Source organism: Salvelinus namaycush, chromosome 24, assembly GCF_016432855.1.
Source record: "Salvelinus namaycush isolate Seneca chromosome 24, SaNama_1.0, whole genome shotgun sequence".
In the NCBI taxonomy this organism is placed as follows: Eukaryota; Metazoa; Chordata; class Actinopteri; order Salmoniformes; family Salmonidae; genus Salvelinus; species Salvelinus namaycush.
This window is the reverse complement of record NC_052330.1, coordinates 24507506-24531593: the sequence shown is the minus strand read 5'-3', so window position 1 is coordinate 24531593 and position 24088 is coordinate 24507506. Positions and strand designations below refer to the sequence as shown.

At 42.7% G+C, this 24088-nt stretch overlaps 1 protein-coding gene across 1 annotated transcript; it reads left to right on the top strand.

The window, feature by feature from the left end:
* The first annotated feature begins 10805 nt into the window (after positions 1-10805).
* bmp2b (bone morphogenetic protein 2b) lies at positions 10806-17456 on the top strand. Its single transcript, XM_038962363.1, has 3 exons — positions 10806-11195; positions 12149-12516; positions 16172-17456. Exons 2-3 carry the CDS (start codon positions 12162-12164, stop codon positions 17083-17085), a joined length of 1269 nt encoding a protein of 422 aa, XP_038818291.1. The 5' UTR covers positions 10806-11195; positions 12149-12161; the 3' UTR covers positions 17086-17456.
* The last annotated feature ends 6632 nt before the right edge of the window (positions 17457-24088 follow it).

Genomic DNA, 24088 nt, shown 5'->3' with positions numbered 1-24088 from the left:
TTCCTCAGACTCAGATGAACTTGTGGATACCATTTTTATGTCTCTGTGTCCAGCATAAAGGAAGTTAGAGGTAGTTTCATGAGCCAATGCTAACTAGCATGCTAGCAGATAGACTTCCAGTCATTGCGCTATCGCTAGTTAGCTCATGCGCTAGCACTAGTTAGCAACTTCCTTCAAACTGCACACAGAGACATAAAAATGGTATCAATGAGTTCATCTGACTCTGGGAAAGTAGATAAAGGTCCGGATTGCCAAATTCCCAAAGTATCCTTTTAAGTTGTTGTATAAATAAAACATATCTGACATTGTATTCCCATTTGAACTTTGTTATGCTTTTAAATGGTTGAAAGCGCAGTGATAACACATTTAGATGACAACTTAACCAAAAATCACACATGGTTTTTCCATTGGAATTTGGTTGTGCTTTTCAATGGTTGAAAGTGTAGTGAGAACACACTTGAAATTCAACAAACTTGTGGCTGTCTTTTTGTAATGGGAGAATAATTGTTGAAAATCTCATTGATCAACGTCTCAACCAAATATGACCAACATTTGCACGTTGAAATGACCTGGTGTGCCCAGTGGGTCATGTTGTAGAGAAAGTAACACTAATAAAAGAGGAAATATATCTGCTCAGAGTTGCATGAGATAGTACATAGTTAAAGAAGTCAAAGATAGATACTGCATGCCCTTGGAGTTGATGTAAGTTCAATGTTTAGACAGCTGCTCTGAAGATTATTATTATCGTAAAACCACACAGCTTTAATGTCACTGCTGTGGGGATGCCAAGACACAATCTTGTCCTCCCTATAGCTCTCCTCCACACACACACACACACACAACAAACGTCTCTGCTCCCTGCGTCTGTTTCAGAGAGGCCTGAACTTGTCAATGTGACAATGAATGTCTGTCACTTCTGACTTTGATTCTGTATAACCTGACATCGATATTTATTTACCAAGAGATGTCTTGAATAAAGGGAGTCAATTTGTCTTGTTTGTTGGAATTGAGCTTGAAAAATTATGTCTCAATAATTATGCGCAAATTAATTCAAATAAAGGGAAATAGTAATGTGGCTATTTGGCAAATCAGGAATAAAAGTACAAACATTCCAATTGAAAGTACACTTTTAGCAGTTTTTAGCCCATAGGCTAAATATAACTTTTTTCTCTGTGAAAACCCTTGATGTCTTTATGAGTGCAGGGAGCTAACATGTCATTATCTATCTGTTCCTTATTTGGTAAGCGGAAAATATTCTCATTGAAATACCATAAATTGTGTACCTTTATCTTTAAACAACACTACCTCTCCACATGAATTAGCCTCAGTCTGTTTGACATGTGATCTTTACCGTTGTGTATCCTCTCTGCTCTACACTTCAAATCAACCTTTGTGAGCAGCACGCCTACACAGAGAGAGAGAGAGAGACCAACATCAATTGTGTCGTCCTCATACCCTCCTGTAAGGACGCAATCCAATTTACTGGGGTTGAAACGGTTTTGTCAAAGTCACACAAACATTCAATGCTGTTATTACTTTTTGTGGCTAATGTCAGGGGAAATGAAAGAATATGAAATCTCTATGCCTCATCTTGATCTGAGGGAGATTGAAAATGCTGTCCACATGAAGGTCAACATACCTCTACACGTAATCATATATTAAACATTTTTAAAATAATAAACTCTGACGGAAGTTCCTTCAAGTAGACCTTCATAGCACCTTCATAAGTACTAAGAGATAGATCATCATCAAATGATCATATACTCTAGGTTAACTAATATTACCATATGCTGTCATTAATGAATGTGCCTCTCTACCAACAACATGTTTTAGCTATATTAGACCCCATTAAAATCCAGTTGAGCAATAGCAATGTTTAACTTTACATGGCAATTTAACTTGACATTAACGTTTGACGGTTTAAAAGCTGTGCCTCTCTATGTTATGTATAGATATAGATATAGATAGACAGCTTAAGGGTTTTTCTTCCTCCAGGCCTCAGCGTCTATAAACAGCTGTTTGTGCTTAGGCGATAAATATATAAATCTTGACGTTGGCTGTTTATGTAGCCCAGCTCTCCAATCATGCAGAGGTATAATTCAGTGACGCGTGGTGTCTTTATGAGAGGAGTTTGATTCAAAGGGCAGGTCCCTGTATTTACGTATCTTTCTCTCTCTCTCTCTCTCTTTCTCTTTCTCTCTGTCTCTCTGTCTCTCTCTTTCTCTTTCTCTCTCTTTCTCTCTCTCTCTCTCTCTCTCTCTCTCTCTCTCTCTCTCTCTCTCTCTCTCTCTCTCTCTCCATATCTCTGTCTCTTCATCTCCCTCTCCCTCTCTCCCTCTCTCTCTCCCTCTCTCTCTCTCTCTCTCTCTCTCTCTCTCTCCATATCTCTATGTCTCTTCATCTCCATCTCCATCTCCATCTCTCTCTCTCTCTCTCTCTAAAATGGAAGTGGTTGTCTGTCTCTCATCGCATCCCCTGGACTAAATGGAGCATGTGTTTACATTATCTACCATTATTGTTGTTAAAGTTTGAGATGAGCACTATAGATAAACAGTTTATTGTGTACTTTCATCTTAAATGTTATAGAATTCTGGGTCCTATCGATGGCAACGGGGGTTTAATGGACCATTCAAAGCGTTTTATCCTCAGCTTCTCCAATGAGTGTGTGTATGAATTACAGTTACTTGGAAGTGCTGTTAGCGTCTCTTCATCCCCTCCTGTGATCTCTGAGTGGCCGTATAATCTGGAGGTGGACTTGTTGCCTTAATTAGTGTGTAGAGGAGCGTGCCACATCCATAAATATTGACTCTGGCTTTCAGGCTGGCTGGCTCTGACCTTGGTGGCTTTCCTTTCTGGGACCAACCTATAGGAAATGGGTCCCATTTCCCCCCACAAGTCCTTTCATGCACCATGTGCACTTATTCACCATGTGCAGGCAAGCAGTCGCGTTCCTGTCAAGCACATGTCCATCGATAAAGTTTTACTGTATTGAAACTTAAGGCAAAGCAGCAAAGCACATCACATCGCTCAACATTGAATAAAATAAATGGCACTAATACCATTATATTCTAATGCATGTAATGTGTCCCTTACACTCAATGCAAATAATTGTTCACAGATACACACATAATCCTTATTCTGTACAACAAGCCTCATAATTGTGTTATCTCCTGGTATCTATGTTAGCGTGTGTTAAGGTTTCATCTCTGTCCACGCAGTGGAATGTGGGCCCTGCATCCAGCCAAGTAGCTGTTAACAGCAGGTGAAGAGTTAATGGATCTGCCATGTAGTCTCATGGCTTTAGTTCCCCCTGACCGCTGGAATGTACTGATGACAAGAGAGAGGAGAGGAGAGGAGAATAGATGAGAGGAGATGAGAATAGAGGAGAGGAGAATAGAGGAGAGAAGAATAGAGTACAATGGAGGAGAATGAATAGAGTACAATGGAGGAGAATGGAGTAGAATTTAGGAGAATAGAGGAGAATAGAGGAGAGGAGAATGGATTAGAATTTAGGAGAATAGAGGAGAATTGAGGAGAATAGTGGAGAGGAGAAGAGTGGAGAGGAGAATGGTGGAGAATGGAGGAGAATAGAGGAGAATAGAGGATAATGGAGGAGAATAGAGGAGAATAGTGGAGAATGGAGGAGAATAGAGGAGAGGGGAGAATAGAGGAGAGGAGAATGGAGGAGAGGAGAAGAGAGGAGAGGAGAAGAGAGGAGAATAGAGGAGAATGGAGGAGAATAGAGGATAGGAGAATAGAGGAGGGGAGAATGGAGGAGAGGAGAATAGTGGAGAATAGAGGATAATGGAGGAGAATAGAGGAGAATAGTGGAGAATGGAGAAGAATAGAGGAGAGGAGAATAGAGGAGAATAGAGGAGGGGAGAATGGAGGAGAGGAGAATAGTGGAGAATAGAGGAGAATAGAGGAGAGGAGAATAGTGGAGAATAGAGGAGAGGAGAATAGAGGAATAGTGGAGAATAGAGGAGAATAGAGGAGAGGAGAATAGAGGAATAGTGGAGAATAGAGGAGAATAGAGGAGAGGAAAATAGTGGAGAATAGAGAGGAGAATAGAGGAGAATAGAGGAGAGGAGGGGAGAATAGAGGAGATGAGGGGAGAATGGAGGAGAGGAGAATAGAGGAGAGGAGAATGGAGGAGAGGAGGGGAGAATGGAGGAGAGGAAAGGATAATGGCAGTAAATAATGCTATGTGTACAGCAGAGGTGGCCGGTGGCACCTTAATTGGGGAGGACAGGCTGTAATGGCTGGAACGGAATATATGGAATGGTATCGAACACATCAATGGTTTTCTTGTGTTTGATACCACTCCATGTACTCCATTCCAGCCATTATTATGAGCCGTCCTCCCCTCAGCAGCCTCCTGTGTACAGCACAATACAAGGCTAGAGTTAATTATTTTTTCAAACTTCATCAAAAGCTACTGAAGAACATACATTTTGTCTGGCATATCTGTCCCTTTTGTGAAAGATTGAGCACCAAACTATAAACGAACATGACGTCCAACACCGGTCTTAAAGGTTGACAATTGACCTAAGTTCACATCAAGCATCACCAAATGTCACGGCTGACGTGAACTCAGGTCAGCGTGAGTTTGGTGTGACGACAACAGCCCCGAGCCTGGAGTGCTGGTCTGCGACAGAGCTGAACTTTAGCCCCCTGCGTGTGTCCTCGCTTCATGCTCACCATGCTCACACAGGCAGAATGATTTCCAATGGCATGGGTCAGTTCATCATAGAGACAGACAGACAGACAGACAGGTCAGTCACGTGAAATACAGGACAGGCCCAACGGGCTGAGAGATTTGTGCCTTTTTTTAGTCCTGACCGACAGACAGGGCCTGTAGCTGTGACCCTCTAGGTCCAGAATCAAAACAGAGACACGTGAGAGATAAACCCCAACTCTTACAACACTCATGCCAAGAGCTGTCTGGGGGGGGGTCCTAATGTAAATGTATTACTTCAAAACCCCTATTCTTGAATTCTGCCAGAGTTTAGCACCATGTATTCAAAGTTAAATGATATCTATATTGTAAAGGTTACAGAGCTAACTGATAACTTTATAGAGGCAAATCGAATTCTAAAAGCTTGTGCAATTTCATAACCAGGGTCTGTAACTGGTTAACCTCTGGACCTGATCACCAGTGGATCGTTCATGTAAGCTTGATATGTTATCTCCCCACCAGTCTTGTTTCATTACCAAGGGCTGGTGGGGTTTGCTATTTACTGTTCTTTTCAACCAACAAAAGAATGATCTAATTCTAGATAACCCCAGTAGATAACTACTTTCTCTGCAGACAATGATACCAACTAGTGAATGAAGCTGAGTGACTCCAGAACCCAGAGAGCTGTGTGGTCTGCTGGATTGGACTGAGAGGAGGGGATTACTTCCCTCAGGGAGGCTGCTAGGGTGCTGGACACATTACTCTCTACCTGTCACAAGCTGTGCCAACACAAACACACACGCACATACACGCAAACACACGCACGCGCGCATGGATGCACACACACAGAAAGCAGGGATCAGATAAACCCTCTCTTTCTCCCCTTCTAATCCTCTCCTTGGGTAATTAAAGATAGTCACAGGTCACTGTGTGAGAGACCACCTTATCCTTCTATCTAAGGCATCTAAATACTAACAGCTTTTAGCTGGCGGTTTAGAGCACCACAGAGGGCTGTTTTGGCAACAGTATGGACCCAAATGTGGCAATCAGGGACAGAGAACCATGTAGAAAATGTAGTTTATTTTGCATCAATTATATCATTATGTGTGTTATGACACATCCAGGTCGTGTGTTTCTATAAATGAATGAATGAATAAAATAAATGAATGAATGAATTGGTCCCCAGATGAATAAATTAGCTTTGCCGTCAGCTTTGCCGTCAGTATCAGATGTAATTACCATTGTTAACCGAGAGAAAGAGGAAGATAACAGAATGAGAGACAGAAGTAAAGAAGGCCAGAGAGGAAGAGTTCCAAGACATTCAGAGCCTAAAGCGTCAGCCAGTCAGCCAGTCAGCCAGCCAGTCAGTCAGCCTGTCAGTCAGCCAGTCAGTTAGCGAGTAAGCCAGTCTGTCGGCCAGCCAGCCAGTCAGTCAGTGAGTCAGTCAGTCGGCCAGTCAGTCAGTAAGCCAGACAGCCTGTCAGCCAGCCAGTCAGTCAGCCAGCCAGTCAGGAGAAGGTATGTCTGCTCCATCAGCTCCTACTGTATTTTAATTTTTAAATAGATGATCCAGGGGCTTATCCTTCATAAAATGTTATTGTCCTGGAAGCAGACAAAGATATCTTCTGATCTCAATGGGGTTTAATCTAGTGACATCTCAGCAAACAAAACAGGCCCATTGCTTTGGTCACAACACAACCATCCGCCCTACCCTCATCACTTAAGGGAAATAACTAGCTGTAATCAATGAGGGGTCTTCATATGGAGATGTCGCTAACATCAGGGCTGTTGAGTAAAGGCTACAGGCTGGTATACAGCTAACACCACACATCAATGATGGACCCCAGTTTCTCTTCCCCCTAACTGTACTATGCTGCTGGGGGCTGGTAACTGACAATATCTACTCTATGAGAAATGGATGAGCTTGTTGGAACATGTGACGAGAGAAACAACTTCTCAGAAATGAAGTAGTGAAAACTCGTGCAAACCATCAATAAACACAGTGTTTCAGGGTTGACATTGACCTGACTGAAACACTGCTACAGTTCATTTTCTCAGGCAATCAATGAATCGTTTCAAACTGAATGGGTTCAGCCTGGAGAAGACTATGGACTTGGTGCATCTTTGTCTTGTCCCTTTTCCCAGGACAAAGGACAGGAGAGGAGGGATACCAGTTCCAGCTAAGAGTAAAGTTCAGAGGTCAGCGCTGAGGGATGAAGATAGGACAGGCGGTCGCTACAGATCCTAATCCCCATAATCTACCAAAAACAACACATTTCCCAGCTCATTGTCAATTAGTTTTAATCCAATAGTCAAACATGCTTAATCCAGGAATTAACACATGTTGATCATAATCCATAGGGATCTAAGACACAGGAGGGATCACCACTGTATTTACAATTGAGAACAGTAGGACTACAGGCAGGTTCTACAATATTAGGTAGTACTCTGCCAATTTTGTCACATACAATTGTATTGTATTTTTCCTTATGCTGGCCTCCAGAGTGGCGAAGTGGTCTAAGGCACTGCATCGCAGTGCTAGCTGTGTCACTAGAGGTTCTGGGTTAGGCTCTGTCGCACGGCTCTCGACCTTCAACTCTCCCGTGTCCGTACGGGAGTTGCAGCGATGAGACAAGACTGTAACTACCAAGGATACCATGAAATTGGGGGTAAAAGTAAAACAATTAAATGTTTTTCCATATGCTACTGTGCAAGGCTGTAAATGTTTGCTGTGTTTGTGTGTGTGAATGTGCGTGTGCATGTGTGTGTCAGTGACGTGCGGTGAGGTCGGTGGCTAGGTAAGCATGGGCTATTATCAAATCCAGATTTACTCACAAATAAACCTTGATGAAGCCCAAGTTCACCATACAACAGATAGCTTCAACAACCGGAGTGACATAGTGTCACGCCTACTCTCGTTTCCTCTCTCCAGCGCTCGACTCGTTTCCTCTCTCCAGCGCTCGACGTCGCCGGTCTACTAACCAACGGTCCTGGCAACCATCATTACGCACACCTACTCCCCATCGTTATGCACACCTGGACTTCATCATTACCTTGATTACTTCCCCTTTATTTATCTCTCAGTAGCCTCAGTCTTAAGGCAGTATTGGTTTTGTTCACGTTCAGTATGCTTCTCCTGTTTTGTTTATCTACTGATTCTCATTATTAAACTCACCTTCTGCACCTGCTTCCTGACTCCTAGCGTATACGTTACACATAGGCTACAAACCGAAATGTACTAACAATTTTCACCAAATGGCGCAGCGGTCTAAGGCACTGCATCTCAGTGCTAGAGGCGTCACTACAGATCCTGGTTCGATTCCAGGCTGTATCATAACCGCTGTATCATAATTGGCTCAGCGTCGTCCGGGTTAGGGTTTGGCCGGAAGAGGCCGTTATTGTAAATAGGATTTTTTCTTATCTGACTTGCCTAGTTCAATAAAGGATAAATAAAAAAATGTAAAATTAAAATACCAATGTGGTCAAGATATACAAGCGATAGCCTCCGATGGCGGTGGTATATTTCATATCATCCAACAAAATGACAGACTACTTAACTCAGCTCAGACAGATCAATGTAGCATCCACAGCAGTGGCGGTCAGTGCTGTTTAAGATGAGGGAGGACATTCAATACCGCCTTGCACACTCTTGCCATCTAGCTGATATAGGGTTTAATCATTTGTCTGTTTATCCCCATTTTGTTCTGTTTGATTCCGTTTAAGAAAAGTTTTTCAACAAAATCGGCGGAATGAATACACCCCTGATCATGCGTAAACAGAGCTCATTCTCATAACAGCCATGTTGTATTCCTTCTCTTCCCTTCGCTTGTGGACTTCAATGCACAACAAATCAGCTGTATGTGACCAGGCAAAAAAACCTTTCCAAGCCAAACCTCTACAAACAGCCTAAATTGTTGTCCCCATATTAGCTAAAGTAACTAGCTAACATAGCATCCCTCTGAGCAGGGTGTTTCAGTAGGCTAAACTAGCTAGCTGCATTTGCTAGCAAAGTAAGTGAAACTGAAAGTGAAAAAAAAATATGAAATGTTTGTGATTTATTTAGAATTCAAGGCACACTTAACCAGCATGGCTACCACAGCATTCTGCAGCAATAAGCCATCCCATCTGGTTTGGGCTTAGTGGGACTATCATTTGTTTTTCAACAGGACAATGACCCAAAACACACCTCCAGGCTGTGTAAGGGCTATTTGACCAAGAAGGAGAGTGATGGAGTGCTGCATCAGATGACCTGGCCTCCACAATCCCCCGACCTCAACCCAATTGAGATGGTTTGGGATGAGTCGGACTGAAACACAGCCAACAAGTGCTCAGCATATGTGGGAACTCATTCAAGACTGTTGGAAAAGCATTCCAGATGAAGCTGGTTGAGAGAATGCATGGAGTGTGCAAAGCTAACATTCTTTTATTTTACTAGGCAAGTCAGTTAAGAACAAATTCTTATTTTCAATGACGGCCTAGGAATAGTGCATAAATGCCTTGTTCAGGGGCTGAACGACAGATTTTTACCTTGTCACCTTGGGGATTTGATCTTGCAACCTTTTGGTTACAAATCCAACACTCTAACCACTAGGCTACCTGTAGCCCATTTAAGAAAGGGTGGCTACTTTGAAGAATCTCAAAAATAAATGTATTTTAATTTGTTTAGCACTTTTTTTGTTACTACATGATTCCATATCTGTTATTTCATAGTTTTGATGTCTTCACTACTCTCCAATGTAGAAAATAGTAAAAATAAAGAAAAACCCTTGAATAAGTATGTGTTCTAAAACTTTTGACCGGTAGTGTATATAATAAATAAGGTTATTATGAAATGTCCATATCAACAATTGAAAGGACTGAAAAATGCAGTACAAATTGCAAATGAAAATGCATTTAGGCCTACCTTTACTTGAAAAGGAAGTACACTGGTCTGTCATTCAGAGTGGTCCTCTAGTGACAGGAATGTAGGAGTCCCAGAAGAACCCCCATGTCCATTATTTTATTCTGCTTGCACATAGCAGGCCCACGGTGCAGTGGGAGAAGCATTCCCAAGGCCTCCTTCCAGTTTCACTCTGACACAAAAAGAGGAGTTACATTATTCCAACTTAGACATTTTTTAAAGTGCGGTATAGTCCATGTGTCAGTTCAAGGGATGACAGCGCCAAATTATGTAGACATGTCCAAATGTGCAGCGTTTACCCCAGGCAATACCCACACATCATGTTTAGGCAATATGCATGTGCAGCAATGCAACAAATGAAGCTACTTCAAGCTAGGCAAAGAAAGGCGACCTATGCTGACCCTGTCCATTAACAGTGACTGGAGTCAGGAACGGCCGCACGTGTCACCAATTTGAATGGGTGGAAAGGAAGGCATGAATACCCTGGCTTCTTTCCTGAGAGATTGATGCAGTTTTAGCAAATGTTGAGATTTTGAGCAGAAAAACCACCAGAATCATTGAGAAAAAACATTACATTAAAAAAAGAATGGCAATTGTTTATATTATTTTTCTATTAAATTATCACAGGGTGGGCATTGCCTATCCTGCCTGCATGTCACTGGTGTGTTTGTGTGTGTGTGTGTGTGTGGGGGGGGGGGGGGGGGGGTTAATATAGATTAATATAGTCCATCCACGCGTTGGCGCACTTGCTCTGGTTCGTTTTTGAACTGTTGCAGTTTATTACAATTCTAAAAATGAGATTCAAGATATTGTTCTCTATGATTAACAATGAAAAATATAGGCCTAGTTCTGCATGAAATGGGAACGAACATTAGAAGAAGGCATTACGATGAGTAGCCTATTTTCTGAAAGGAAAAGAAAACCTAAAGTTAGATATTTTGAAGCTGTCAAAATTAACAATGTTAGATCACACGAACGAATAAAAGTCTAGGCCTATTATCAAAGAAAGTTTCATATTTCAGTCATTTTGTAAGAGTCAAAACACATTTAAAGGAGCATTTTGTCTGTGTAGCAGTGCGAGTTTGGGCAGGCTACTGTAGGTGCAGGACTGGTTGAAAATGCACAGGAGGTGCTTTGGAATCGACATGATTGACAGCTCTGCGTTGGTGACATCACTGCACGACAAAAAGCCTCGTTGCGGAAGAGAAGGCACCAATCAATTGGACTGCTAGTGTGCTGCGCACGGGAGAGAGAGGTTAAGCTCCCACAGCCACACACACTATACAGTCTGATCTTCTACACCCGGTCTCTGCTAAACTTGATCTAAAAGTTCGCATTTGAAGATGTTCAACGACGCTGCTTTATACTTAGACCCGTCCTGCCTACACCAGTCTGCTTCCTCCTCATAGATATAACTTTAGGCGATTTTTTTATTTCAATTGACCAAGACGTCTCCAGATTCCCAGCTGCGGAGATATGTGCGAGAGAAAGGGGTCGGAGCAGTGCACGGACTGTCTTTCGCCCGCAGAGGAAAAGCGTGGAATAAACACGAATTAATGTGGAATTTATTGGAGCCCAAAGCTGGAAGGACGACTGGACACAGCGCTTCCTTATCAGGTAAAACAAGTTAGAGGTATTCATTATTGAAGTCAATGACAACTTTTATATTTAGGTAAAAGTTGAGAAACTCTCATAAACTGTCCATCCGCTGAGTATTCTGGATCTAATAACCCCGTTTCTTTTTTCCATTTTGTATTTATACATTTTTGGGGGGGATACATAAATTCCGAAACATACTGTACATACAAAAATTCATACTGGTAGTATTTTAAGGATATGTACTTGTGATGTAGACCTAGATGTGTTTTGATGTCTTGTCTGCGCAGTGGGGTACATATGGCCAGGATACGAACGTCAGATCTCACACCTGCGAGCCCCTTGAAGTAACTCTATCCCGCATGATTGTAGTCATACATTGCCGTCAAAGCCTCACCAAATAGACGCTTGTAGCGCTATCTGACTGCTGCCACGACTGTATCTACTGGAACCTTTTTGATGCCTACATTCTGTCATGCTTTGTGTGTTCTAAGGTCTACGTAGTATTTATTTTAAACACCACCGCCAAACACGTCCTCCTATCTCTTCTGTAATTGCAGACTTTTTGTCTGCCGTCTTCTCTCTGTCTTCTTCCAGTTTCTTTGATTTCTCCTTTCCTGTAGGCTACCACCCCCTTTTTGTTTGACAATTCTCTTTCATAACTTCCTCACCTTGATATTCTGGTGTTTTAGTTTTGCCGTTATAATGTTAAAAGATCAATCCCCTATTTCGGTAAGCATAGCCCGCGGGGATGTTATTGCCAACCTTAATGTTCTTTACTTCAAAGTGACGTGTCTTTTCTTTTAACGTGCTTTAATACAAATTGCTATTATATGGAAGAAGAAACAATTTATCGCAGCTGGGCTGGGAGGAATTTTACAGTGAACCTCCAATGTCTCTCCTGTCGATAGCTGTCTGTGTGCTGTGTCGGCGGCGCAAGTGTGTTGACGTAAACTGCTCTCCTCTCCTCGCAGGGACTAACTGACCATGGTCGCCGTGTTTCGTTCTCTCATGGTACTGCTGCTGGCTCAGGTGTTGCTGGGAGGCGCTGCGGGACTAATCCCCGAGGTTGGCCGGAGGAAGTACAGTGAGTCCGAGAATCAGAGCCCGGAGCAGTCGGAGAACTTTCTCAACGAGTTCGAGCTGCGGCTCCTCAATATGTTCGGACTTAAGCGGAGGCCGAACCCGAGCAGACAGGCTGTGGTGCCTCAGTACATGGTGGACCTGTACCGTATGCATTCGTTGAACGGAGACCACAGCACTAAACGGCCCCGGAGCATGGGGAGGCACGCAGAGAGAGCCGCCAGCAAGGCCAACACGATTAGAAGCTTTCACCATGAAGGTACGTATTAGTGGCATATTTCACCTGGCAAGGTAGAGCACCTCTGCTCCCTCAGACATGTCAAACCTGTATTTAAACATGACTCAGAGTGTGAAGAGGATTTTCAAAGCAATTACACTTTTTTATGACAGGCCCACTCATATCCTAACAGAGTGACACGCGTCAGGGACACACACCCTTTATAAGTAGATCATAAAATAACAAAGGGTAATTTAACAATGTAACGAGTAAAACTCATTGTCAGGGTTCGACAGAGAAGTTCTTGATGTGTAACTTTGAAGTGCAAAGTAGCCTAATCCCTGAAATATGCGGTGATGCAACCCGTTACCTGGAACATTCCATTGACTGTGCTATAACAGGCATCAAAACATCAAGGGTGGTGGGTGGTATCACAAGGGTAATTTGTTTCTTAATAATTGATGGTGTTTGCGTGGGCCCTGAAAACAGTTTTTCCAGACACGCACCACAGGAGAGGGATAAAGAAAGGGCGGTGTGCGTGCGCAAGTGATAGTCATCGCCCTGCTGCTACTTCAATAACACACGACATGACATTACACTACACTGTCTACACACGCATTATGACAGAGGCCACTGTGGCAGACATAGCTCCGTCTCATTTTTAGACAGGACTAGTCAGTTCATTACTCATTCTGGTGTTTGGGGTGCGCGTTATCCTTTTCCAATCGCTCTCTCAATGCGCACTCTTTATGCGCAATTACGCACGTTCAAATAATAGAACCACGTAATTAGGCGTACATACTTATTATGTAGCTACATATGCGTCGCTGACTGCGTGATTTTACATTAAAACTACACATTTATATACCTCAGAAACACATGCAGACCAGATTATTGTTTCAGTATGGGCCAATTGGTCTAAATGCTAAAATACATATGAGGTATTTGATCCAAGAGTTGAACTGGAGGCACAAATGGACATTTTCTTTGGGTGATGTGAACTCTGGTGGTGTTTTTTGATTTGGTATTGTATCTGTACTATGTTGTATAGTAGCAGTGGGTAGAGAGGTAGGCATGTGCTCAGAGGATGTCTAACCCTCTAGTCTAGTGTTACAAGGCAATAGTTCATCTGGGCACTACATTTACACAGTGCTGCAACAAAACACACCAGAACAGTTAATAATGAAACATGAAAACCAAATGTTGAAACTTTAAAAAATCATTTTCCCTCATGCTTTTTGTACAGTCTATCTGATAGTACCTGTCTTTTAATTGGCTCTAGCTCCAGTAGTGTACGGTACATGCCCAATGTGTCCATGGATGGCCTTCTACACAGACTCCTGAGTGTTGCACTGCACAAGGAAGTTTCCACCCAGTGAATGACTCATTGGAGTGGTTGGGTCAGGATGGGTGGTTGGTTGGGTGTTCTCCTCTCCTGAGGCCTGGTAGGGATGACACCCAGTGGACTAACTGACACACTACAAACACCACTGACACTACAAACACCACTGAAACACTAGAAACACCACTGACACTACAAACACCACTGAAACACTACAAACACCACTGACACACTACAAACATCACTGACACTACAAACACCACAGAAATACTACAAACACCACTGAAACACTACAAACACCACTGACACACTACAAACACCACTGACACTACAAACACCACAGAAATACTACAAACACCACTGACACACTACAAACACCACTGAAACACTAAAAACACCACAGAAATACTACAAACACCACTGAAACACTAAAAACACCACTGACACTACAAACACCACTGAAACACTACAAACACCGCTGACACACTACAAACACCACTGAAACACTAAAAACACCACAGAAATACTACAAACACCACTGACACACTACAAAACCATACAGGTAGGAGGCATGGTGACTGGGACTGAGACCACTCACTCCACTAGTGTAAACTTCCGCTTGACTCCACACCTTAACTGTAGCCGTTTGGGATACATTTCAGCCATGTTTAGTTGTTTACCCTTGCATCCTCCTGTCTTTTCATCCAATGTTCCAGCGCAGCATGGTTTTGGCTATTTTGATTGTTCCTATGGTAGAAGTGGGACGAATGGGGGGTCCTATATGTTTAATATACGTGTAGCTACACATGTAAACCATAATGTCAAAGCCTGAAGCCTTATCCATTCTTCACATCTGTTCCGGGATATTCATTTCAGAAGGGCAATTCATTTCTGTAATATCGGTTTTCAATTTTATTTTGTTATTTTTGCCAAACAGAACATTTCCAGGCCTAACTCAGTAACCGGCTGCCAAAGACAGCAGAGATGAATGACCTGATATTAGCCGTTATCTTTTGTTTTGGCCCACAGAGAGCCAAGAAATTAGGAATGTTGATACACTCATATCTGTGGTTCACAACTCTTAGACAAGCCCCAACATGTTGTTCACACAGTGCATGCAGTACCTCCTTCACTCACACAGCAGGGTTCTGGATAGAGAGAGAGAGGGAGACGAGAGGGGGGAGAGAAAAGAGAGAAAGATTTGGAGCTAAAGAGAGAGAGAGGGGGATTTGGGGTGCGGAGAGAGATAGAGAGAGAGCGAAGGGGAGAGAGGGATTTTGGAGTGAGTGGACGAAAGAGAGAAGGAGAGACGGGGTTTGAAGGAGAGAAATAGAGAGAAGGGGTTTTCCCACATCAATAAGGATTGATGGGTCTAATTGAGGTCTTTGTGCTTCTGGAGAGAGATTTAGGATGAGGGGGTGGAATTTCCTAAATGCCTCCTTTGAAAACGAGTTCAAAGTTAGTGTTTATTTTACCACTCCAAACAGATAACATGTCTTTGTGCCATCTGTAAAACACTTAAAGGTAAATGTAAAAAGTTTGACTACAATCAAGAAAATATAAGTGCTGACATTGACATATGTATCTGAAATTTGTTTTACACACTAATGTTAATAATTCATTCTCAATCAGGCCAAATATGCACATAGGAATAAAATGTGTATCGATAGACTGCTACAAAAAGGTGTAAAAAACATGAAGATAAATGAGACATACAGATAAATGAGCCGTAATTATGTCATAATAATCTAGCTTTGATGATTCCATGATGGACGACAATTCCTTTTCCCACACATTCAATAATAACAGCACTCCATCATGTAGCAGCCACATCCTAAAGGGCAGAACATTCTCCATGGCATTTAGTGGCCTTGCATGCATAATGGTTAGATGCTATCACTGGTCTTTGCTAGATCTTATCAACATTGGAACACCACTGCTTTGATGTCATGACATTTACTCTGATGAAATGTATGAACCTGACCATATTGCAGCTGGATGGTCATAACTGTTAGCTTTTGCCTTTACACATTGACAACAATGTCTCTGTGTTGTAATGAGCTGTGGAAAGAATACCAGTTTGTCAGGACAGTAAACCTTTGTGAATCTTCTTCCCTGTTCCTGTATAATCTATAAAGACATACATGTTTGCCTCTACATTTTTTACATTGCAGCATGCTCTCCGTGTAAGCACTGTATCTACCATTAGTGGCTGTCCTCCACTCCATGGAGCTACTCTACCACCTTTATCAACACAACCTTTGCAGTACAAAAAAACATGTCCTGATCTTAGCCATAAATGTCTATGTCAACATCATCCACTGACCCTAGCTCTCTCCTTCTCCTCTCTTGTAGAGTCCATGGAGGCCCTGGCCAGTCTGAAGGGCAGGACAACCCAGCAGTTCTTCTTCAACCTCACCTCCATCCCTGGAGAAGAGCTTATCACCTCTGCAGAGCTCCGGGTATACAGGGACCAGGTCCTGGGGGCCACAGCAGCTCCCACCAGTAACACCAGTCACAACAGCAGTAACAGCTCCAGTACCAGTGCTGGTGGCTTCCATCGTATCAATGTGTACGAGGTGTTTGGAGCCCCTGCATCTCCCCGTGGGGAACCCCTGACACGCCTCTTGGACACGCGGCTGGTGCAGGACTCTCTGAGCCGCTGGGAGAGCTTTGACGTCAGCCCCGCCGTGTCACAGTGGGCCTCCGGGGGGCGCCACAACCACGGCTTCCTGGTTGAGATGCTCCACCCAGACACCCTGGGGGGCGAAGAGGGCCAAAGACGGAGACGACACGTCAGGGTAAGCCGCTCCCTCCACGGGGACCAGGACTCATGGCCCCAGGCTCGCCCCCTGCTGGTGACCTACGGTCATGACAGGCAGGGGAATGCGGTGCTGCACAGGGACAAGAGACAGGCAGCAGGCCACAGGAAACAGAGGAAGAAGCACCAACACAAGGCCAACTGCCGCAGACATGCCCTCTACGTGGACTTCAGCGACGTGGGCTGGAATGAGTGGATAGTTGCACCCCCTGGCTACCACGCCTTCTACTGCCATGGGGAGTGCCCCTTCCCATTGGCCGACCACCTCAACTCCACCAACCATGCCATCGTTCAGACGCTGGTCAACTCTGTGAACTCCAACATCCCCCGGGCGTGCTGCGTGCCCACAGAGCTCAGCCCCATATCACTGCTTTATCTGGATGAGTATGAGAAGGTCATCCTCAAAAACTACCAGGATATGGTGGTGGAGGGATGTGGCTGCCGGTGAGACACACAGAGACAGAAGGATGGAGGGATGGAGAGACTCAGAAAGAGAGAGAGAGTGAGGTTATATGGACACCCGGTTTCCCAATGAAGACGTTTTATTTATATGACAGAAAAGACACAAACATAGCTATTTTGGAAGAAGATTAAAAAACAAATATATATGAATATATTTATGTCTACTTAAAGTTGGGGAAAAATAAATATTTTACTCAGAGGAATAATCCTTTACTGGTTTTGAAAATGTATTTCTGATGTACATTTCGAAATGGGTGCAATACCACATGAAGTACAATGCTCAGATTTTTATTTGTATTTATTTCTATTATAACCACTTTATTTGTAAATAAATAATGTGTATTTATCGTGAGAAAACACTTTGGTTGCTCCAATTGTCCACACTTGTCCAGCTGACTTCCCAATTTGTGTTTAAAAGCATTCAAATCAAACTAAGGATGTCAAGGGGTCAAAAGTAGCAGAACCTCTCCCACATAAATTAGCCGCAAAATAACAGAGAAGACAAGGTTAAAAGCTAACTCTCTAACAGTGAATGCCAAGATGAAGCATTTACACCTCTTATGATAAACGTACAGTAACTGGAGCCTGGCGGTGTGTTTTGAAAGGGTCAGTGTAAGTGATGTAATGGTCTGCAATGGGGTACAGAATCACAGAAAGGGTCCAAGGTTGCTACATCTATACAGATGTTATAAGGTCTCTGGGGAGGACTGGGAAAACACAGCGAGATGTTTTCCTCCAGTAGGTTTACATGGCATTGCACAGATCTCTGGGAAGGAAAGCAGAGGTAAAAGTTAACCCCTGGGAATAGTTCATTTTCCTATCTTAAAAGAGAGAAAGAGAGAGAGAAAGAGAAAAAGAGAGAGGGGAAGTAGGGAGAGAGAGAAAGAAAACAAACAAGCTGAGTTGTGTGTCAGTGTGTGAGGGATTTCTATTGTGTCTGTGCTGTGCTGTGCTGGGCTGTGCTGGGTTGTGCTGTGCTGTGCTGGGCTGTGCTGTGAGTTTGTTGACTGTGCGATTTGAGACATGACAGGCTGCGAGCTATCAGACAGACACAATGGGCCCTCAGCAAGACACGAGGACTACAGCTGCTTTAATTAATAAAGACAAACAAACAAACACACAGCCACAGGTGTACCTGCTCCATATGCACATGCTCAGGCACATTCTCCCGCTTTTGGCTGCCTTCTTCTGTTGTGGTTTTGGCAACAGTGGGAATAGTTCTGTTAAGCTTCGTTATACCTGGTTCTAACTTGCGTCCTTTGTCCTGATCTTGTCCACATTCTGATTGTGCCCACATTTTTTGACAATAAAAAAACACATTGTGATCTGATTGTGATCAGAGGTAGTCAGACACGTCTAGATATCTTACAAGTGTAAATCAATCTGGACAGTGAAACTATTTAAATAATCATTATTCCACCCACTAAATTCATTGACAGGTGGCACTATTGACTGATTACATCAATGTGTCTAACAATAGATAGAGAAATATGATTTTGAAAGAAAAGCTGTGAAATAATTAGCATAAAGGAAGGGACCAGGAAATATGGCCACAATGCAGATACAGTGGACGGATAACAGACACATTTTAATACTATGTGTAGACATATTTATGTAAATGTTGGCACAATAAGAATATAGACAAGATCAGGACAAAGGACCCATGTTAGCACCAGGTATAAACGGGGCTTTAGAATGAATGAACACTAACAAACAACACTCCAAGTGACAAACAACAGGGGATTATTGCTCATATTTTATTCATATGGACAGATAATGGCAGGATGGGATGGCAAAAACAAAACATATCACATGTCCAAGACAGAGCACAGGCATGAAGGTTAGAATTAATATCTTAATACTTGTATTGTTCTCAGAGAAGTAATGTAATCACTAGCCTACATGGAGTGACTGGGAATAGTCCTAAAAGAGACAGATGAAATACATACCGGAGCCACACTGGCGGGGTAGATAATGAGAGAGTGAGAAAAAGAGAGAGGAAAGGTTGTGGAGTTTGACAGACTGCTTTCTGCTGTGTTTGCATTAGACAGAGTTTGGAACGGAACACAAGGCAGCTCAAGAAGCTCTAAATATAATGTTTTTTATACGAGCGCACATTGGAACCATGGAATGTTGGTTTTAAACTCAGACACATGCATGCACTCACTTGAAGAGAGCAAACCGAACATGGTTGTTTTTTTCAATCAGCAAAGACTTTTCTGGGAGGCTTTTTCTTGCAGGGAAACAATCCATTTTAACAAAAAAATGCTTTCAACTCAAGTTCATTTTTCGCTTAATAGTACAGGAGTTACATTTCCAAACGGCTGACAGTATAATGGTGAAATGTCTTATCCTTAAGTCCCTAAGTCCTAAGATAACAACTTTCACTCATTCTCTGATGTTTTGCCATTGTGTATATTGAGAAGTCATTGTGCAACAGACAGATTTTTTATTTTATTTTTATTTTTTTGAACCTTTATTTAAGCAGGGAGTCACCATTGAGACCAGGCTCTTTTTCACAAGGGAGTCCAGCATATACAATTTCATGAGACAAAAACTAAAATCTAATACAATATAAAACAAGTAAAATACAGCAAAACACAAATATTTAAGAAAAACTATTACATTCCTCAGTAAGAAGATGACCTAATACCTAATCTTACCAGCACCCACCTGGGTGATGCAACAAGCAGCCATTTTGTTCTAGAACAGTTCCGGTCCATCAGTTTCAATCCCCTGGCCTACACATGTTATTTTATTTTACCTTGCATCCGTTCCCCCGAGAGTTCTCATCTGGTGTCCATTTCTGTAGTGTAGACCCCAACCACAGAACTCAGCGCAGCACATGGTCCCCCCCTATAGCCCTGCCAGTAGCACCACCCGTATGCCTGCCTGCCTGCCTGCCTGCCTGCCTGCCTGCCTGCCTGCCTGCCTGCCTGCCTCCCTGTCTGCCTTTCTGCCTGTCTGCCTTTCTGCCTGTCTGCGTGCCTTTCTACCTGCCCACCTCTACGCCTCCCTACCCTCTCCCCTCCCTCTCTGCCTCCCTCCCTACCCTCTCCCCTCCCTCTCTGCCTCCCTCCCTACCTTGCCACAGCGCACCATGTTAATGGACTTCAGGAGGAAGTCACTTCGCTGACAAAGTTAATGAAAATGTGATGAAAATCAACTAAATGTTCAACAGTAAAACTTTACATCCCCCCCCAAAAAACTGAACTGCCAACACTTTTAGGTCGGAAGAGGGGGAGAGGGGATTGGAAGAAAATGCCTGTGTTAAAACAATGTTAGATTTAATGGTTTTCCTTTATAGCTACAGTCTATAAACCTTTCATTGGATTGGGGGGAAATACTGCTCCCAGGGTGGGGGACACGTGGGTGTACTCCTGAATGTTGCCCCCCTTGCCCCCTAATCCAACTCCACTTGGTTCCGGTACTCTGTGTCAGCCAGTGTTTCTCACCTCAGCTCGCTTTAAGGCCAGGTTTATATCAGCAATCCCCCCCTTCCACCCCACCTCCTCCCCTTCCTCTCCTAGGGGACCAAGGTTAGAGGTCACAGTAATGATCTACTATGACTCACTTCTACCACAGCTCTGACTAGCAGACTTGTCACTTTGCCATAAGCTGTTTGTGACAATGCAGAGTGAAACTCCTCAGTTCTATTAGGGTAGACTACCATGAGCACTGCACACTGTCAGATAAGACTGTGTGTGTATGTTTCTGTTATGCCCATGTATTATGGTTTAGCTAAAAACAACTGTGAGATATGCTGTGTGAGATATGCTTGGTTTAAAGGGGTCCTCCTTCACCTGCTACACAGGTCACAAACAAAATTCCTCTCCAAACTCAAAGCTGGTTATTTTCTTCCTTTTCTGAGCATCTGGTAAATAAGTTAAAGGTGTGCTTCTGTGTTTTTGTTTACACACAACAGAACGGCTGCAGAACTGATGAGAATAACATTGAGAGAGAAGGAGAGAGGGACTCTCTCTCTAACTGGTATGGCAGGCCCATTCGTTTAGCTGTGTGCAAACCACACCAAAAGTATCTGCAGCTCCAACAACCAAAATCATAAGGGTTCTGAAATCAGATTTCCAGATTTTTGGCGGTGCTGTATTTGGAAAGTGTGCGGCATGCCGTGCACCTTTGATGAAGCGAAGTGCTCCGTCCGTCGCTATGGGAGATCTCGGCCCCGGCCTCTCGCCAGGCAGGGTGGGGCGCTTGTGACTCTTTCTTTCTTCTTCTTTTTGTCTTTTTTTCTTCATGTGCTGCACGCTAATTTTAGAGGTGGTGCACTGCACATGGTGTTTTTTCTGTTTTCCGAGAAGCATCAGTGAGATGACGTCCAGCATAGCTGAAACTGTGGCATCTGTGCTGCAGCTCTGAACACATCAAACAGGCCCTCGTTTGTCCACACAGTCAACAGGAGAAACAAATATGGAAATGGATTTTCCAGAATGACTGGGAGAGATGATAGTACTTATTCTTATATAGTATTTTATTCCATTGTGTGTGTGTGTGTGTGTTTATGGTTTTACTATCCTTGTGGGGACCAGATGTCCTCACAAGGATAGCAAAAAAACAAGTGAACATTTTAACAAGGAAAAAGGCTATTTTAGGCTAAGGGGTTAGCTATAGGGTTAAGGTTACAATTAGGGTTAAGGGTTAGGAGTCAGGGTTAGGTTTGGGTTTGGGTTTGGGTTTGGGGTTAAGGTTAGGGTTAGGGTTAGATTTAGGGTTAGGGTTAGGTTTAGGGTTAGGGTTAGGGTTAGATTTAGGGTTGGGGTTAGGGTTAGATTTAGGGTTAGGTTTAGGGTTAGGGGTTAGGTTTAGGGTTAGGTTTAGGGTTAGGTTTAGGGTTAGGGTTAGATTTAGGTTTAGGGTTAGGGGTTAGGGTTAGGGTTAGATTTAGGGTTAGGTTTAGGTTTAGGGTTAGGGGTTAGGTTTTTAAATGGGAATCAATTGTTTGGTTTCCACAAGAAAAGTAAAACAAACGTGTGTGTGCCTTCTCGTGGTAGTGGCGCTAAGCCACAGCGCACTGTCAAGGGCCTACTCATTCTATAAGAGGCTACATTGTTAAAGACTTCACCTCAAGGCAACGTGGATGGACATGAGTCTATTCCAGGCAGCCAGTGTATGTATGATGGACTCACCAATAGGCAAACAGGGATCCATGTGTCATAGTTTTATATTCTGAACTGACCAATTAATCCACCAGCTTAAGACCACATTACAGGAGTATTCACAAAAAAACCTTGGCTTACTCACCTCAACATTAAGTCTTGTCACAGTTTCTCCTGCGTTGGCATGTTGCGTGGATCTGTCGCTCTCTGGATCTAGAATCAACAGACTGAAAAAAAAAATGTTTATAAAAAAAAAAATGACATCATGGCAAACAGTTTATAAATACATTATTTAGTATTTATTTATTCAACCTGTATTTAGGAAGATAAGTCATCAAGATGATATTTTACAATAATGTACGTATTATATAAGGTGACGAAATATACTAGTGTAGAAAAACACATAACATTTCATATGATCAAGAAGCCATATTCAGTAACTTATAAATTATTACAATGCTTCAATAAAGTTGTTATAAACTGTGCATCAGACTTTGCCTTTCGTTCTTGACTTCAAGTATGTACACAATTCCCTCAATGCATTGAATTTAAGGATCTCTACCTTTGTAGCCTGTCTGTCTGTGGACCCACTAAGTCAGAAAATGATAGAGGGAGAGAAAATCAAGAGAAGGGAGAGAGGAGAGAGAGATACAGAGAAATAAAGAGAGGGAGAGAAAAAGAGGGAGGAAGAGAGATAAAGATTCAAAAGAGAGAGAATAAAAAAGAGAAAAAGAGAGGGAGAGTGAGAAATAAAGATACCGAGGGAGGGGGGCAGGAAGGAAGGAGATCCATATGGAGGGTTGTGAAGAAGGGGAGTCAGTGTGGTTATGGGGAGCGTTCTCCATCTTATTAGCAGGAAGTTTTGAGATGAATGACTACATGACAAGCCCAGCACGCCACGTTGATAAATGTCAATCTACTGAAGTGTAAATGTCATTATGACACATGATATACGCTAGCTGTTGTATTTTAGTATATCACACAGTGTTGGGGAGTAATGAAATATATGCAGTTCAACAAGTCATTTAATTACATTTTGCAGTAGCTTGGTGGTAACTAAATTCAAATCTTGGTAGTGTTTCATTAGTCAATTACTGTTTTGCCATGCAGTGGTGTAGTTCATTACTAGAACTACACAATGCTTCTTTTGCAAAATTAAATAAAATATGGGTAGGCAAGAACTTCCTTGCTTTTTTGACACCTGACCTGCCTAATAGGCTAAATGACACATTCTGTTAACATCTGACTACAGAGTGATCTGTTTTTGCAATGTAAATTTATGACATTTCAGATTTAGGGATGATCATTTATCACAAAGTAGTTTGGATGTAGTGAACTACTTTTTGAAGTAACTTTAGTTCAGTAAACTATATTTGTTAAGGGTCGCTTTAGTCTAGCTTAATTTCTTCCAGTATGAAGTAATTGGTAGCTTGGTAAACTACATTTTCATAGTAACTTCCCCAACTCTGATATCACACAGGTCAAAAATGACTCTCATTTTCAGAGTAACTTCCCCAGCACTGTAACGCCCGTCGGGAAAAAGTGGACCAAGGTGCAGCGTGGTACGTGTTCATGATTCTTTATTCTACGAACGTCACGTTCTGTAGGCTTAACAGAGCTAACAAAAAACAACATCCCACAAAACTAAGGTGGCAAAACAGGCTACCTAAGTATGATTCCCAATCAGAGACAACGATAGACAGCTGTCCCTGATTGAGAACCATACCCGGCCAAAACATAGAAACACAAAACATAGAATGCCCACCCTACATCACATCCTGACCTAACCAAATAGAGAAATAAAACGGCTCTCTAAGGTCAGGGCGTGACAAGCACTGATATCACACAGGTCAAAAACGACTCTCATTTTCAGAG

Bases quoted from the DNA above. Each gene is read 5' to 3' on its own strand.
- bmp2b (XM_038962363.1), top strand. From the start codon at position 12,162: ATGGTCGCCGTGTTTCGTTCTCTCATGGTACTGCTGCTGGCTCAGGTG. The intron at 12,517-16,171 runs GTACGTATTAGT...CCTCTCTTGTAG, and splicing joins TAGAAGCTTTCACCATGAAG to AGTCCATGGAGGCCCTGGCC.